The 19,042-nt window shown below is 37.5% G+C and overlaps 1 protein-coding gene across 14 annotated transcripts in view; it reads left to right on the plus strand.

Moving 5' to 3' along the window:
- itpr1b (inositol 1,4,5-trisphosphate receptor, type 1b) overlaps positions 1–17,618 on the plus strand; it is a 130,308-nt gene extending 112,690 nt beyond the window's left edge. For 11 of the 14 annotated variants that reach the window (XM_057845338.1, XM_057845340.1, XM_057845342.1 and 8 more), the window contains 2 exons: positions 11,335–11,496; positions 16,339–17,618. In XM_057845338.1, coding sequence (XP_057701321.1) covers positions 11,335–11,496; positions 16,339–16,425 — 249 coding nt within the window. In that variant the 3' untranslated portion in view covers positions 16,426–17,618. Of the gene's footprint in view, positions 1–11,334; positions 11,497–16,338 lie in introns of those variants that run through there. The other 3 variants (XM_057845349.1, XM_057845350.1, XM_057845347.1) reach the window with 2 other exon arrangements.
- Positions 17,619–19,042: the final 1,424 nt, after the last annotated feature.

Consider the following 19,042-nt stretch of genomic DNA (forward strand, 5'->3'; position numbering starts at 1 on the left):
AGCCACAACAGTTAAAATCAATGGGTGATCACAAGGGCAAGACATACTAGGGGCCGTTTACATGGTGACGCTCCGACCAAAACAATAGAACATGACCCATTTCATGTTTGCATTTACATGGTTCCATCTCCATTCAGACGATGTCACAATTCCGCATGAAGACGATTAGGTCTTTACGCCGAGCCTTAGTGGGCTATGCAGTTTTACATTGCAACAGCCAATCATGTACTTCCAAAAACCTCCTCAGACTGGAAGACAACATACACGCCTACTTGAAGCAATGGCGTCCTTGCGGTTATTTTCTTCTGCTTTAAAACACACAAAAACGGCAACATAAAATACTGTATATTCAAACTGGCAAAGCATGACAATATTACAGTTATGCACAAACATAATACAATAGTTCAAGTTTATTAAGCACAGCGAGAAGAATTCATACTTAATGCTCACTGGATTATAAGGTGCAGTATTAATTTTGGGGAAAAATAAAGGATTTTAAGTGTGCCTCAGAGTTTGAAAATTACAGGATGAATTATCTTGAGCAAACTTGCATTAAGAACTTAAAGTTTTCTTTTAAAAATGAAAGACCAACATTATTAAGCATACACAACCAGTTGACCGTAAACAAAATGCATAAACAGTTGCAAGAGAGAGTAATCAAATTGATTTATATAGCCCTTTACAAAACCCGAAAGGTCCCCACAGTGCTTTACAACAAAGACAAACATGGCTCATGGTAAATTAAACGCAGGAAAATATTATATAATGACATTAAGAAAAAATAAAAATAAATTAATAAATAAAAAGAAATGAAACAAAAAAACGCAACGCGATAAAAGTCAGGCAGCAAATAAAACAATAAAACAGATAAAATCTGAAAACATAAAAATATAAATAAATAAAAAATAAACCTTAAGAAATAAAACCAGGCTACACTAATCTGGGTGAAAGGCGCGTCTAAAAAGGTTTGTCTTTAACCAATATTTAAAAAGGCATAAATTCGTAGTGGTGCGGATCTCAGGGGGAAGACTATTCCACAACATGGGGGCAGCAACCGCAAAAGATCGGTCTCCCGACTGTGGAAGTTTGGAACTCGGGACTTGTAAAAGAAGTTGGCCGGTAGAACGAAGAGTCCTGTCAGAGTTACGGAGGGTTAAAATTTCCAATAGGTAAGAAGGACCCTGGCCATTAATAGAATTAAAAACAGTAAAAGTTTGAAATCAATTCTAGAATGGACTGGAAGCCAGTGGAGTGATGATAGCACAGGGGTAATATAATTGAAGACTTGGGAAGACCAACATAAAGTGCATTGCAGTCGTCCAGCCTTGAGCTTATAAAAGCGTGATTTGCTTTTTCAAGATCGTGGCGACTAAGAAAAGGCTTCACTTTGGACAAGAGACGGAGCTGGATAAAACTTGCTCTTACAACACAACTAATCTGTTTTTCAAAGTTGAGCCAGCTATCGAATATCACTCCTAGATGTTTAATGTGTGTCTTAAAAAAGAGCGCCAGAGTTGGGCTTAAGGGCATTCAACATAGAAGGTGTGCCAAAAGTCGTCGATGCGTCGATCATCGTTTAGCTTGTTAAACAGTTGCTTTGGCAACTCGTTGTATGTAAGTGAGCAGCTGGAGCGGATTTGAGTGGACTCACTCAATGAAGCATTTAAACACATGCATTTTTCTACTTTATTCTTGTTTAAAAATAATTCGGTGGAACAGTAATATGTTCAAAACTTATCATAAGTATTACATTTGAAGTGCTTAAAAATCAATTCAATTTATTAAAATATATATACGTATACCCGTAAGTTTTTTAATTTAAAACAGAAAGCGAAAAAACGTCTTATATGTATCTTTTTCCAATGCTAAATCTGAATAAATACATTAAACACAAAAAAAAATACATAAAAATTGGAGGAGGTGGGAGCTCCTTCGCCGTTTTTCTCTTATCGTGGCAGGTTCTGCTCCCCATTAACCGCGAAAAACGAGGGATCACTGTACTCACTGTCGTATGATGATGTCAGTAAGGAGAAGTGGAGTTAAATTCTTTTGAAGCAGTGATGTTTGTAATTTCGAAAGGAATTGTCATTTTATCTTCACTTGACGTATTGGCATATTCCAACAAACGTTATGGAAAGGTGGCACAAAGGTCAAGACATTTTACTCTCCGATGAGAGCTTTAGATTGACGTCATTCATGGAGGAATCAAGGTGAAGTGTCACGTATACAGCGTCAGGAGATGACTCGTTTCAGTCATTGCCCTCATTCTTCTTGCGTTTGTGAAACCCACCATCTACTCTTAGTATAAAATTCAAAACTGTTGGTGTTCCCCTCTATAGATTGACTTGGTTTGGAGGTATTTTTTTTGGCATCTTTGTCAGCAAAGAGGGCTGCTACCTTGTCAATAGTCCTGTGGGATGATGTCTTTGTTTCCTGTTTTAACCACTGAGCCGTTTTTGTATCATGGCCTTGAGGACTTAAATAATGAAGGCTGTAGTTGTATCATTTGCATTGAATTGTTAGTCTATAACACTTGTCGACAAACAAAATGCTTCCTGGATAAAAGTAGTGAAACTTTTCGAAATTTGGGTCAGATGAAGAAAAAGGAGGTCAAAAGTATCAATTGACTATAGTTTTAACTAATGTATCTTTGTAATCTTTAACATTAGACATATTGAATACTTTAGTCAAGCAGCACAAATATCTCTTATTTTCCAATCCATGTCACCACAGTAGGTACGATTTAGCCATTTTTATCTATGAAGCCAATATTTTCCAAAATTTTGTAGACCAGTGTAATTAATGTATGTTTATGCCCGCCAGCAGATGCAAATTTATATAAAAATTCTGTCAATTGTTTGTGCAATGTTTGCGCTTGTTTGTGCTGTAAAATGTTTTTTTTGTGCTATCATTTTTTTAGGTATTTACAATTCGTTAATAGGTCAATCTGAGGTCAACCAGCCCCCCATTTTGATTAAAAATGGTTAAAAATTGTGTCAATCGTTTGTGCTGTAATTTTTTTTTCGTTACGGTTTTGTAGATATCATGCTTTTAATTTGTTGTGATGACATCATGCAGCAACTAGCACAAACGTAGCACAAATGAATGGCATCACTTCGGGTCCATTTTTCAGTAAATGTGGGACTGCCAGTGACGTCATCACTCGAAATTAATATCTCAAGCTACGTTTGTGCCAGTTGTTGGGACACCCCTCTCTTATTCAGAGAGTTGATACTTTTCGTCAGCCGCGGGAGTTACGAAAGGGCTACAAGTGACGTCATCACTCGAAATTAAAGATAGTCGACAGGTTACGAACGAGTTTCGTTCCTACGCTGGCGACGTAACCTGAATTTCCACGTAAGTCAGAATTAACCCTTTACGTACTCCTAAATCTCAAAATAACAATCCAAAAACATGTTTTATATGTCAATGTACTTTCCTTGCCAAGACATTGAAGCTGAATCCAAATTAGACAGCGAGCTAATCAACAAAACGACGATGTTAGACGTCCGTGTGGTTTGCTGACATTATACAGCTGCTCATGACATCAACACTTGCAGAATGAAACTAAAATAAAAAAGAAATTAAATCAGTTTCATCTTTAATAACAGCAATTCAAATTTGCTTTTATAACTAGCTGCTGATACAGCAATAACAATCCACACAAATGATTACCATGTATCAGCTAGCATCCACACATCCTCAAAAAAAAAATCACATAAACTCACCCCTAGTATTCAACCACAATTGAAAACACACAATAAACAGTATAAAAGGTGTTTTATGCTGGCATTGCCTCTGGATGCCTCACAAGCGACAAATGTGCGCGCAACCTTGCAGCTGTAAACCATCCCCTCTCTCGCTCACTCATCTCTTGCCCACTTCTTCATGGGCATAAATGCATTACCCAGGTGTGTGCGCGTGCGTTCTTTTTCGTGTGTACATGCGCTCTTACTGGCGTGCGGAAGTTCTACCAGCTCTGCGCTTACTGCGCCAAAATAAAAGCATGCGTCACAAAAAAAAAAGTAAACATTATAATTTTTTAAAAATAATTTTTCTTTTTTTTTTTTAAATCGATTGGCGACAAAAAGGCGGACGATACTCTGGCGTCGTAAAGTCGAAATCACATACTGTGGGGAGAACAAGTATTTGATACACTGCCGATTTTGCTGGTTTTCCCACTTGCAAAGCAGTTCTCTTCAACTGTGAGGGACGGAATCTAATACAAAAACCCAGAAAATCACGTTGTATGATTTTTAAATAATACATTTAATTGCATGAAATAGGTATTTGATACATCACAAAACTCGAATTTAGTATTTGGTACAGAAATCTTTGTTTGCTATTACAGATACCAAACGTTTCCTGTAGTCCTTGGCAAAGTTTGCACACACTGCAGCAGGGATTTTGGCCCACTCCTCCATGCAGATCTTCTCCAGAGCCTTCAGGTTTCGGGGCTGCTGCCGGGTAACACGGACTTTCAGCTCCCTCCATAGATTTTCTATCGGGTTCAGATCTGGTGACTGGCTAGGCCACTCCAGGACCTTAAGATGCTTCTTACGGAGCCACTCTTTAGTTGCCTTGGCTGTGCGCTTTGGGTCGTTGTCATGCTGGAAGACCCAGCCACGACCCATCTTCAGGGCTCTCACTGAAGGAAGGAGGGTGTCAGCCAAGATCTGGCGATGCATAGCCCCATCCATCCTCCCCTCAATACGGTGCAGTCGTCCTGTACCCTTGGCAGAGAAGCAGTCCCAAAAAATGATGTTTCCTCCTCCATGTTTCACAGTTGGGATGGTGTTCTTGGGGTTGTACTCATCCTTCTTTTTCCTCCAAACACGACGAGCCGAGTTTAGACCAAAAAGTTCAATTTTGGTCTCATCCGACCACATGACCTTCTCCCATTGCTCCTCTGGATCATCCAGATGCTCAGTGGCAAACTTCAGACGTGTCTTGACATGCACTGGCTTCAGCAGCTTGTGTGCGCTGTAGGATTTTAATCCATGACGGCGTAATGTGTTTCCGATGGTTTTCTTCGAGACTGTGGTTCCAGCTCTCTTCAGGTCATTGACCAGGTCCTGCCGTGTAGTTCTGGGCTCATCCCTCACGAGGTGAGATCTTGCATGGAGCCCCAGAACAAGGCAGATTGACCGTCAACTTGAACTTCTTCCATTTTCTAATAATCGCTCCAACAGTTGTTACCTTCTCACCAAGCTGCTTGCTTATTTTCCTGTAGCCCATCCCAGCCTGGTGCAGGTCTATTATTTTATCCCTGATGTCCTTACACAGCTCTTTGGTCTTGGCCATTATGTAGAGGTTGGAGTTTGTTTGTTTGAACATGTTAACAGGTGTCTTTTATACAAGTTCAAACAGGTGCAGTTACTTCCGGTAATGAGGGGAGAACAGGAGGGGTTCTTAAAAAAGAACTAATAGCTGAAATATTTACTAGTTGGTAATGTATCAAATACTTATTTCATGCAGTTAAATACAAATGTATTATTTAAAAATTATACAATGTGATTTTCTGGATGTTTGTATTAGATTCCGTCCCTCACAGTTGAAGAGAACTTATGATACAAATTACAGACCTCTACATGGCTTGCAAGTGGGAAAACCAGCAAAATCGGAAGTGTATCAAATACTTGTTCTCCCCACGTAAGTCGGATACGTCGTAACCCGGGGACTACCTGTAATGTCTCAATATCTATAAAACAATAGCATAAACGAAAATTTTTACAACACATACTAGCACAAACGTAACACAAACAAATGTCACCTCTTCGGGTCCTTTTTGCAGTAAACGGGGGGCTGCGTGACATCATTTCAAATTAAAAGCATAAAATCTACAAAACTATTGCAGCACAAAAAAAAAATAAAAAATACAGTACAAACCAGCACAAAGGAAGCACAAATAATTGATACCATTTTTAGCCATTTTTAATCGAAATTGGAGGCTGATAGACCTTAGATTGACCTACAGTGTATCACAAAAGTGAGTACACCCCTTGCATTTCTGCAGATATTTAAGTATATCTTTTCATGGGACAACACTGACAAAATGGCAATTTGACACAATGAAAAGTAGTCTGTGTGCAGCATATATAATAGAGTTAATTTATTTTACCTGAAAATAACTCGAAATATAGCCATTAATATCCAAACCCCTGGCAACAAAAGTGAGTACACCCGTTAGAAACTACGTACATCCCTAAATGTCCAAATTGAGTACTGCTTGTCATTTTCTCTCCAAAATGTCATGTGACTCGTTACAGGAGTGCTGTCAGCATTGCTGCAGAGGTTGAAGACTTTTGTGATACACTGTTTAAAAAAAATGTAAATATTTCAAAAACGATAGCGGCACAGACAAAACTTTTGACAGCACAAGCATAGCAGAAACGATTGACATTTTTTTTAAATATAAATTTGCATCTAATGGGGGGCCAGCTTCACGGAGGTTGTAAAGCTTGTGAAGTAAATATTTTCATTTGGCTTTACTTTTTTTGTTAGACTAGGCAATATTTGAAAAAACAGCATAAATACACAACATGATTTGACTTTTTTTTCTTAAGTACATTCAAGAATGCGCTCAGCTGCTCTGTGTGTAAGCACTTTTTGAACTCGGGCCTCTTTATTATATCCTGAAGGAGGAAACCTGTACATGGCATTTCTCTCATCCTTTCACAATGAGTCTGTGCTACTCGTCTTAGTATTGTGTGATTCCCCGTGACCGCACATTTGTGGTGTGGAAACACCCTTGTGTTCATAATCGCAGTCTCGCATCCCTACCTGGATCAAACAATGTTTTTGGTATATTTCTACACTTCTACAACAATTTCCTAAGTACAGTACCAAGTGGCCCTTATTTAGGGATTAAGACACATGTTTTAAAGCACGGAATGCACTTTGTAAATTGAAATGGGAGCTATTATAGTGATTTTTAGCTCAAGTCACACTGCTGCCATTTTAAATGTAACTTGCGCCCAGTATCTGAATTGTTGCATAGAGGGACTTTTTTTCTGTGGCTGCATCCATCGGTGGATTACTTGCAACGGTCTTTAAGTAGGGACATGGGTGTGGGAAAAATGTGTTAACTTAAAGAGTTAAACGTTGACCCCTTCACATGACTTGTGGCTAATTTGGAGGTAGGTTCAGACGGCATTCATTTGCAATGGCACGTGGTGGTCAAGTCAGTCATAGCGATAGAATAAAAGCGTGAAGGTATTCACCCGAGTTGCTCCTTTGACCCGGCTAAAGTTAAATAGTCTAGTACAGGGGTCACCAACCTTTTTGAAACTAAAAGCTACTTCTTGGGAACTCATTAACACAAAGGGCTACTAGTTAGATATGCACTTTGGGGGGAAAATGTTTAATTTATCCATACTTATACATAACTATATTTATCAATGTGAAGACAAAAAAAATTATTACTTAATTGTAGTGTGTTTTTTGTGACATTTTAATGGAAAAGAAAACACCTAGTATAAATGAACTGAAAGTTGATGTGAAAGATGGTTGCTAAAAAAAATCGAAATATGCAAACCAGAACTATGATAACTGAGAAAATAATGTTTAAACACAGAAAATTAAACTGTTAATGTGCACGGTTATTGTGTGACAAACTTGAATGACGACGTCAAGCAATCGATTAAACTACGAATTAATTAGTTCGAATAATCGAGTAATCGGATTAGGAACATTTAATGTGTTGCAGAATAAATTTCAGGAGATGTAAAACAAAGACTTTCTAAGATTGGACTTTCAATAAAGCATTAAATGCTAAACAAAATGAAATTCCCAAGTTTGATTTTCAAACTATGCAGAATTGCACTTTCATTTCACAAGAGGAGTAAATGCATTTAAATATAAATAAAAATACTTGAGCTTATCTTCAAATGGTATTAAAAAAATTAGTAAATGAGGACCGAAGTACAAAAAAAGAACAATTGGCTAACTTGCAAAGCAAAAGTCAGCTAGCTTAAATGCGATGAAATGCAAACCTTTTTTACAGTACTCTTAACAAATTGTTCGAACACATATTCCCACAAAAAATTGCTAAACATACCTCTAAACTAAATTACAAATGCATAAACAGTTATATTAGCCCAAACAAAAACTTAAAACCCATAGACTTCACTATCAGTTGACGAGACAGCACCTACAGACATTGCGCCACGGATTCCCGTTGGGGGCCTGCCAAACAGAGTGTCGTGACAGCTTTCAGTGCAATAAACTCAAACGCTGCGTGTAAACACCGGATTCAGGTGGAAACAGTACAACGTTTTTTAGTGGATACGAGCAGGTTTCTCAAGAGTGATTTGGTCGAGGATTCAAGGTAATTATTATATAAAATAGCACCATGCATGCACTTTGAAATGTTGTGAAAAAATTATACGAATGGAAGAAATTAACGTAACTTTAACTTGAAATATTTACGTAAAATGAATGATAACTGCCCGTTTTTTTGTTTGTTTGTTTTTAAACGAAAATCTAGACTGTTTGACATTCATATTGTATGTAGAAATTCCGGGATTTACGCATTTATTTACAAGACTTTTCAACTTAAAAAGCTCTTCGTTTTGTGATGGCCGCCATGTTGAATTTTTTATCTACACACATTAGCGTAACTTTACATTCAAATAATCAGGCTTATTTTCGGCCAACTGCACGTTTTTTGGCAAAAAACTAGTAATTTAGACATTTCTGCAGCCATACAAAAAATGGTCTTTCACGTGTTTTACTTAATGTAACATTTCTAAAAACGACGAGGGCCAAATAGCCGGCAAGACGTGTTGAGGCAATAGTGACATCGGATTTCTAAATAAGTTGTGATGGCATATAGAAGAATGCAAAATTTGCTTTTGTTGAGTAAAATTAAGATGAATCTGCATGCTTTCCTCGAATATTAAGTTTCTGATGTGAAAACTGAGTGATTTATTAGCTGTTGAAAACTGCAAAACTGCACTAAATAGAAAAAAATAAGTTGCTATTTCAGGCAAAAACTTATATGACATGTTAAATTTTGCTATTGATCCTGGAAATATAGGTGATTATCCCTGCATTTGGTGATTTTTGTGCATCTATCCCACTTGAAAATATTACAGAGGCCTGTAATTGTCAACACGGGTAAACCTCAACCATTAGAGACAGAATGTGGAAAAAAAAAAAAAAAAACGGAAAATCACATTGTTTGATTTTTAAAGAATTTATTTGCAAATCATGGTGGAAAATAAGTATTTGGTCAATACCAAAAAATCACCTCAATACTTTGTTATGTACCCTTTGTTGGCTTTTCACACACTGTTGCTGGTATTCTGGCCCATTCCTCCATGCGGATCTCCTCTAGAGCAGTGATGTTTTGGGGCTGTCGTTGGGCAACACGGACTTTCAACTCCCTCCACTGATTTTCTATGAGGTTGAGATCTGGAGACTGGCTAGGCCACTCCAGGACCTTGAAATGTTTCTTACGAAGCCATTCCTTTGTTGCCCTGGCTGTGTGTTTGGGATCATTGTCATGCTGAAAGACCCAGCCATGTCTCATCTTCAATGCCCTTGCTGATGGAAGGAGATTTTCACTCAAAATCTTGATACATGCCCCCATTCATTCTTTCCTTTACACAGATCAGTCGTCCTGATCCCTTTGCAGAAAAACATTCCCAAAGCATGATGTTTCCACCCCGATGCTTCACAGTGGGTATGGTGTTCTTCGGATGCAATTCAGTATTCTTTCTCCTCCAAACACGAGAACCTGTGTTTCTACCAAAAAGTTCTGTTTTGGTTTCATCTGACCATAACACATTCTCCCAGTCCTCTTCTAGATCATCCAAATGCTCTCTAGTGAACCACAGACGGGCCTGGACGTGTACTTTCTTCAGCAGGGGGACACGTCTGGCAGTGCAGGATTTGAGTCCCTGGCGGCGCATTGTGTTACTGATAGTAGCCTTTGGTACTGTGGTCCCAGCTCTCTGTAAGTCATTCACTAGGTCCCCCCGTGTGGTTCTGGGATTTTTGTTCACCGTTCCTGTTATCATTTTGTCGCCACGGGGTGAAATCTTACATGGAGCCCCAGATCGAGGGAGATTATCAGTGGTCTTGTATGTCTTCCATATTCTAATAAATGCTCCCACAGTTGATTTCTTTACACCAAGTGTTTTACATATTGCAGATTCAGTCTTCCCAGCCTGGTGCAGGTCAACAATATTGTCTCTGGTACCCTTCGACAGCTCTTTGGTCTTGGCCATAGTGGAGTTTGGAGTGTGACTGACTGAGGTTGTGGACAGGTGTCTTTTATACCGATAATGAGTTAAAACAGTTGCCATTAATACAGGTAACGAGTGGAGACTCGTTAGACCTCGTTAGAAGAAGTTAGACCTCTTTGACAGCCAGAAATCTTGCTTGTTTGTAGGTGACCAAATACTTATTTTCCACTCTAATTTGGAAATAAATTCTTTAAGAATCAAACAATGTGAGTTTCTGTTTTTTTTTTCACATTCTGTCTCTCATGGTTGAGGTTTACCCATGTTGACAATTACAGGCCTCTCTAATCTTTTCAAGTAGGAGAACTTGCACAATTGGTGGTTGACTAAATACTTATTTGCCCCACTGTATATGCTGAAGGGAGGTGCCTGTTTTGGTTTTAGGTTGCTAGCGGCTTAGGGTTTGAAAATACTTGAATTTTAAGTTTTTGAAAATAGGCCCCCTACGGAGAGGCCCCACGCCCCGTATCTCGTCAACTGATGGTGAAGTCTATGTACCACCCTATGTTGGTCTTAACAGGGAGCATCTGGATCCAGCCGTGTTAGATGAGTGATGTCATATTCACTGTTGTCACTAGAGGACAGTTTATCCACCCAATCAACAAAACCTAATGCAAACACTTTCAAAACAAACCATCACAGCGCCATTCTAATTAAACGAATCCTGGAGGAAGCAAAATTTGATTCGACGCTTTTTTTCTGATCAAATTACTCGAGTTAATCAGTTAATTGTTGCAGCACTAGTCACGCCAAACGCATACAGCGCATAACCGATGATACACTTGAAACACATGCCATATTTTAATTTTAAATTTAAATAATGGTTATAGTTTCAACTTTCAAGTGACTGATCGTGTTGTGGTTTACTTCGCTAAATTCAATGGAGTTAAGTTTCAACTCTGTGAAATGTGTGAATGTGAGCAGTGGTTGACTAAGTGGTGGCCTTTATGTAGTTCATAATTCCGCAAATTATGCCAGAGATATTTGGGCTTCTGAAAATATTCTTTGCTTACAACTACTGTAGTCCTGACTCAGCAATGGTTGAATAGAGATGGACATAACATGCCAGATTTGTGTATACAAGGAGCACAACCTGGACTGGTTCCCCCGGATGAGGGCCATGTCATTGGTCAGCAGTGATGCCGACGGGGAGCAGAATGAAATTCGAAGCCTCCAGGAAAAGCTGGAGTCCACCATGAAACTCGTGTCCAACCTCTCTGGCCAGCTGACTGAGCTCAAGGAACAGGTTGGTTGGACTTCAATACAAGCTCCGCTGCTTCTTGTCTAAATTTGGACAGCAAGCATTGCTCTATCTTGCATCCCCTTAGATGCAAGATAAATAAATACAATGCTCATGAGTCATAATGCTTGCTTTTCATATCAGTGTAGCTTTTCCATTGTTTATTAGTCTGTGAAATTTGCAATAAAAACGCATTTTTCAAGCTATTTATCTTTTTAACGTGTGTTAGACAACCTGATGCATGCTAAAGTATTGCACAATATTTGCAATCTTTTTTTTCTAGTAAACAGAATTGTACAATGGTTTTACCCTTGAAATGAGAACCGCATGTGAGGAAGTGAATGTTACTAAGACTTTTTGACCCAGACAGGCGGAAATGATGCTGTTGCTGAATACTTGTGATATAGGGGGCTGATTTTTATTTCAAAACTACAAACACATTTGAACGCTATGACTTTTTTTCGATTTGAATTAACTGTCTGAATTCACAACAATCTTCCATTTTAATTGGTCTTTTTCAATCATATTTCTCCTGAAGGACAAAAGACCATGATTGATATATACAGGCATGAAAATCTCTCACCTTTCGGTGAAATTCACCGTTTTGAAGTCAAAAAGGGTGACCTACGTGAATTGTGTAAATCCAGGGAGAACATTTTTAAGGGGGAGGGGGAGGATTTTTTAAAATTTCAGACGTAGGCATTTACCGGTTACAGGTTTCAAGGTTTACCATGGTATGAAAATGTCACGGTTTCGGTTTCAAAACCACTAAAATTTTCCGTCATCCCGTAGTTCACTATTCGCTATTTTACATGTCCCAGCGCTCACCCCTCCCTCTCCGGTTGTTGTTGTGTGAGTCAGTGACGCTATTCTGCTAGACAGCCAGCGAATCAAAAAAGGAACACTCCAAACACAAGACATACTTTTCTTGAATTTATGGACGTCTCAAATCAAGGTAACTGAAATATACAAAATGAATACATATAAAACGTTGTATAATAGTATTTTTCCACATTTTCCTTTCTAATTCAAATTACAAACTCACTAAAAACTTACAAAGACGATTGTTAGCCTAATCTTAGCTGGGAGAGTAACGTCGTCGAGGTTATAAACCTCACGGCCACTGAGAAACAAGCTTGATGAAGGGAAAAGGATCGAGTCAAAGATTGCTAATTGCGACAGATGATCTTGCTCTAAGCACAAATGCACGTTCGCTGGACAAGTAGAGGTTTCACTCCCAATGTTTTTTCGATGAAACCTTTACACAACAATATTTAAATTTTTAACTTATACATTTTTAACTTATAAACTCATTAATTCTGTCTTTTTAACACAAAGGCATGACATGCAGACTAGAATCGACACAGTTGCTGAACATGGCGAAACTTCACTTGAGCTTTTTTGCCCCCCCCCCCCCCCCCCAAGGGAAAAAAAAGTCATACAGTAAATATTTTCAATGTTATTTAGAAGTGTTTTTACTTTTTTATGGCAATTATTTTTGTTCTTGCTGTAATCTTGAGCAACCTCAGCTGTGGTTGTGGGTAGTCTATAAGTTCTATTTTAATTATATTTAAAATATTTGTTATTTTTTGTTTATTTATTTTAACATTATATTCATTTTCCAATTTACATATATAAAATATAAAATGACACCATTTATGAAAAATCTGGTTGGCAATGAATAATTATTATACTACTATTATATATAGTAGTTTACTATAATATCAATGCTAGATATTTTTTTTTAAAGAATTGTTTTGAATCATATTGGAAAGACGAAGTCAGTGTTCTGAATCTGTTTACATTCCATTCTTTTGCACTAGTTAATGCTATCAGCATTTGACTTTATTGTTTATTTGTGATTTATTGTTCTTATTTACGTGTTTATTTGTACTTTAATAAAGAAGTTGTGTTCCAAAATGTTTTTGTGAATTAATGAGCGTCATCAAAAAGAAAAGGGGAAAAAAATGTTAGATTCGCTAATCGTAAAAATAGTCTGCTGACTAATCGGGAGAAAATTTGTCGTTTGGGACAGCCCTAGTTGTACAGTGTACCGGAACATATTACCGCCACACCCTTCTCACCTTTTTAACCCCTAACCCATTTTCATGCCTGTATATTGCACTATTGTGGTAGAAAGTCTCTGTAACTTCAGTTGACTGTTTCACTAACTTAAGTCAAAATTTTGTTTCTATCATATAATGAAAAAAAAAACCCCAATATATTACATTTGTTTATTTATTCTGTGTGGCAACTGTATGTCCTTCAGGTCTCCACTTAATTTGAAAAACTTTCATATTAGGATCATTGATGGCTCCAAAATTGTCCCTTGTTGTAAATGATTGTTTTTCTAAATGTTCCCTAAGGTGTAGAAAAAAGTTACTGATCACCATTCAGTGTTTAGAGTTTTTTGTCTTGTCTTTGTCATCCTGCTTAATTTTATTCGGCAAATTAAAATAAGTGTTAAAGGTGCTCAATGTAGGATTTGCACTTCAATTATTCATGAAATGGCCATAATATTTCAATAGATATTAAAGAAACATGTTTTTTTGAAATTGTTATGAAACAGATGTCAATGCTGAAACGGAGATTTTAACATTTTAAAAGACGATTTTCGCGTCACAAATATGTTCCCGTTTTGCTTCCGCGTTCATCATCAGCCAATCACGAGACCTATTTCCAGTCTTCGTCTGGGTTGCCACAGCTCTATACATCCCGTAAACTAAGGCTGCGCCAACTTTGAAAAAGTCTGAATTATGTCTACCACTGAAGCAAAAAAAAAAAAAAAAAATTTGTTACAAATCTCAAAAGATTCAAGACAACAAGAGAAGCTAAACAAGGATATGCATTCATTTGGCGTGGTTGCGCTACGTTATTTTGCATGTGGATCCATTGACCTGGGCAAATATAAAGACTTCACTGAGTATATATTTAGTCGGTAATTGACATTAAAATGGATGCAGCAATTAAATCGTCTTTGTGGATGCTGTCAATGCACTACCAAATTATATATTTATTTGCCAATGTGCTTATACACTGAGAAAAGTAGTCCTCCCTCACTTCGGTAATGGTGACATAAGCTAAATTGGACCTCGTATCACGGCTCTTTTAATCGTCGATACTAAATGTTGGCCGTAATGTATTGACGGGACACTGGGGGCGAGGCCAATTCATAGGGGGCCTATCTCAGTCAAAGCTGACTGAGTGGAAAACACAAAAACCTTTTTCCATTGAAATTTCTTGTGAATAAATGCTTAAATCCCTGAATTCTTTATAGATATGGACGTAAAACAGTCTTGATCCTTGGTTAAAAGCAAAAAAAAAAACAAAAACGTGCAGGTAGCATTCATTTTACGTAAATATTGCGAACTATGAGGCTAGTCAATAAGGAAATTAGCAGCCGCCATATGTAAACAAAGAGCTTTTTCCATTGACAATTCTTGTGAGTAAATGCTTAAATCCCTGAATTCCTTATAGATATGGACGTAAAACAGTCTTGATTCTTGGTTAAAAGCAAAATAAACGTGCAGGTAGCATTTATTTTATGTAAATATTGGGAACTATGAGGCTACTCAGTAAGGAAATTAGCGGGCACCATATGTAAACAAAGAGCTTTTTCCGTTGAAAATTCATGTGAATAATGCTTAAATCCCTGAATTCTTCATAGATATGGGTGTAAAACAGTCTCGATTATTGGCTAAAAGCAAAAAAAAGGGCACGTAGCATTTATTTTACATAAATATTGCGAACTATGAGGCTAGTCAGTAAGAAAATTAGCGGCCGCCATATGTAAACAAAGAGCTTTTTCCGTTGAAAATTCTTGTGACTAAATGCTTGAATCCCTGAATTCTTTATAGATATGGATGTAAAACAGTCTCGATTCTTGGCAAAAAAACAAACAAACAGGCAGTTAGCAGTCATTTTACGTAAATATTGCGAAGTATAATGCCAAAGCTGTAGTGGCTAATTTCTCCCATTGATTTTTTTCACAACGTTTCAAAATGCATGCATGGTACAAAAAATATAATAATTACCTTCAATCCTCGAACAAATCAATCCTGAGACAATCCTTCCTGTTTGTATGCGGTACAGCCTTTGTAATTTTTCAACCTAAATCCGGCGTTGGATCCCTGCATGTGTTGACTAACTGCAACCGACTGCGAATAACTGAAGCGGACTGTAGGACGGCCCCCTACTTGATGGCGTTGCGCAGTGGCTGACGGATGTAACCCGTCCATACAATTATGAAGTCTATGTGTTGGCTTTATTACATTGAAAACATCTTGCATGAAAATTAAACATAAGATATACCTTCTGCAGAGGACTCGTCGCTTGCCAATTAAAGTTTTTTACCTGCAGGATTTGAAGCGGTATTCTGGCAACATGAAGGGAGAAGGCATTTTGTGCTAGTCAATATTTTGATCTAGTTGCAATTAATTTTTGGCCATCAATCCTACACTGTGCACCTTTTAAGTTGTAAAATTCCTAATGCTCACGATGACAATTTAGGGGCAAAGTAAACCACAAATGTGAAAGCCAAAGCAAAAGTTGGTGAAAAGCAACATCTGAATCACTACCCAAATGTTTGACCACCTACGTAAACAACTTTGACTCTGAACAGAAAGTGACTCTCAAAGGCTGACATTTTGGATAAGTGGTTTTCAGTATTAGTTGATGCATATTGCGCAGCTTCCGTCAGATGACAGTACTGTACATGATAGTACTTTACAAAAAGAGCGGTTTACTCAAACACTGCACATGTACCTTACAGTATTTGCACTATTGCTGCAGAGAGCACTTGTTTCAACAGGGATTCTTTCCCTCTGCGTCTACTCTGTCCCTATTTAGATGACTGAACAGAGAAAGCAAAAGCAGCGCATTGGCCTGCTGGGACATCCGCAACACATGAACGTAAACCCTCAGCAGCCTGCGTAGGCCAAAGACAGGGAGCCTGGAGCACCTTCGCATCAGCCTTATGTTTGGATAGAAAACTCCGAGGTTGCACGTGACCAGTGTGAGTACAGTAGATTGGAACAGAAAAGGAAACTGTAATATAGTTGTAGTCATTAAATGATACAGTGTGTGACTCTACTGTTTGCATATGTATCTCACTCAGAACACACTGTTCTTTTCAGTAGAAAGGAGTTTGTGCCAAATGTTTTCTATGTAATATTACACTGGGTTTATCCATGGGTGTCATTTACTGGCACACACAGAAGTTGCACTTGTCCACTTTCATTAGCCTCTATTTTAAATCACATTTCTATTTTAGGACAAACAAGTAGTATTATTTTTTTTGTACTTTGTGCAATATATAAACTTAAATATGCAACGGCAAGTGTGTTTGAGGCCCATAGCACATCTTATTTCACAGTGTTTATTGGTATATTGTGTTTAGGTCTTACTGGATAAAATAGGGACTTGATTGTAATGTTGCTTAATTTTTGAGATTCTATTTAATAAGCTGATACCCTTCATTTTACATTTTGTATTATTTAAATGAAATGCACTGTAGTCAAAAATGTGTTAAAAACAATATGTCACGTTGTATATGTAACATTCCTTTACTTCTATATAGTAAATTCAGACATTATTTTCAGAAATAATTTATCTCCATATAGATTATATAAATTAAAAAACGGTCAACTATACTGTATATTTATCATCATTAAACCTGTTCTGGTTTAAGAAACATTTGTCATACTTACTTGAGCAACTGCAAATCAGCATTTCTTCTCCGTTGCAGAAAAACATGCTCACTCTGTGACTGCTCTTGTTCTCAAATGATTTGTGCTTGCACTTTAAGTTTGAAGTCCAGCTCACCCAGGACTATAAGCAGTGTAGAAAATGGATGGAGGAATGAATGGATGGTATGATGTCATACCATTGTTGCATTTTTTTTTTTTACTGTATGTATGTCTGAAGTTTATTGCTTGCCTTCACATTTTTATAGACAAACTGAATGTTATAGAGAATAATTGTTACATTAAGAAATGTTAGAAATAACAAGATTCCATGCCCTGTCAATTTGTATATTGTAGTAGAATACTAGAATTATTTATTAAAATGATGTAATTATCCTTTTGTCTGCATTACATTTTCTTATATTTAGGGGTAAATCACAATGATGCATAATGTGTTGCTTTTAGTGATGCACGATAATACATTTTTCAACCGATACCGATAACCGATAATTTCCTCCTCGTTCCATCCGATAATCGATAATGTCAAGCTGATAATTCTATTAAAACATTTACGTACATTTTTTAAGTAAACACAGGAGAAAATATTACTGGGCAAATAAATAATGTATTATATTATTAGTTATTATATCGGCGGTGCTGAATTGGACAAAATTGCTTCGGTTGCGCACATTTGGAGGCTAAATCAAGTCTATAATTATCGGATTGCATTATCGGCTGAATTTTTTAATATCTGGATTATCTTTGTGACGTCATAATTGCCATTATCGGCCGAAAATTATCGGTAACCGATATTATCGTGCACCTTTAGTTGCTTTATAATGATAGGAATTTCTTAAACCTCTACATTAAGAACGAGTAATTTTTGGTGTCATGTGCGTTTACTGCATTTGTGATTTAAATTTGATGTCATAGCTGTCATTTAATGATAGCAAATACCAGTGTAGAACAAATAGAACAGTTAATGCCATACAATGCTGGCCAAAAGTATTGGCACCCCTGCATTCTGTCAGGTAATTCTCAATTTCTCCCGGAAAATGATTGCAATTACAAATGCCTTGGTGGTAATATCTTCATTTATTTTGCTTGCAATGAAAAAACACAAAAGGGAATGAAAAAAAATCATTATCATTTTACACAAAACTCTAAAAATGGGCCGGACAAAAATATTGGCACCCTCAGCCTAATACTTGGTTGCACAACCTTTAGACAGAATGTGAACAACCGCTTCCGGTATCCATCAATGAGTTTCTTACAATGCTCTGCTGGAATTTTAGACAATTCGTCTTTGGCCAACTGCTCCAGGTCTCTGAGATTTGAAGGGTGCCTTCTCCAAACTGCTATTTTCAGATCTCTTCACAGGTGTTCTATGGGATTAAGGTCTGGACTCATTGCTGGCCACTTTAAATGTCTCCAGTGCTTTCTCTCAAACCATTTTGTAGTGCTTTTTTGAAATGTGTTTTGGGTCATTGCCCTGCTTGAAGACCCATGACCTCTGAAGGTTGACTCAGCTTTTCTCACACTGGGCCCTATATTATGCTGCAAAATTTGTTGTTAGTCTTCAGACTGCATAATGACATACACACAGTCAAGCAGTCCAGTGGCAGAGGAAGCAAAGCAACCCCAAATCATCAGGGAACCACGGCCATGTTTGACTGTGGAGACCGTGTTCTTTTCTTTGAAGGCCTCGGTTTTTTCCCCCTGGTAACTCTGTGTTTATGCATTTTCTTTAAAAAAAAAAAAAAAAAGCTCTACTTTTGCCTCATCTGACCAGAGAACATTCTTCCAAAACGTTTTTGGCTTTCTCAGGTAAGTTTTTGCAAACTCCAACCTGGCTTTTTTTTATCTCT

The sequence above is a fragment of the Corythoichthys intestinalis genome, chromosome 9 (genome assembly GCF_030265065.1).
Source record: "Corythoichthys intestinalis isolate RoL2023-P3 chromosome 9, ASM3026506v1, whole genome shotgun sequence".
In the NCBI taxonomy this organism is placed as follows: domain Eukaryota; kingdom Metazoa; phylum Chordata; class Actinopteri; order Syngnathiformes; family Syngnathidae; genus Corythoichthys; species Corythoichthys intestinalis.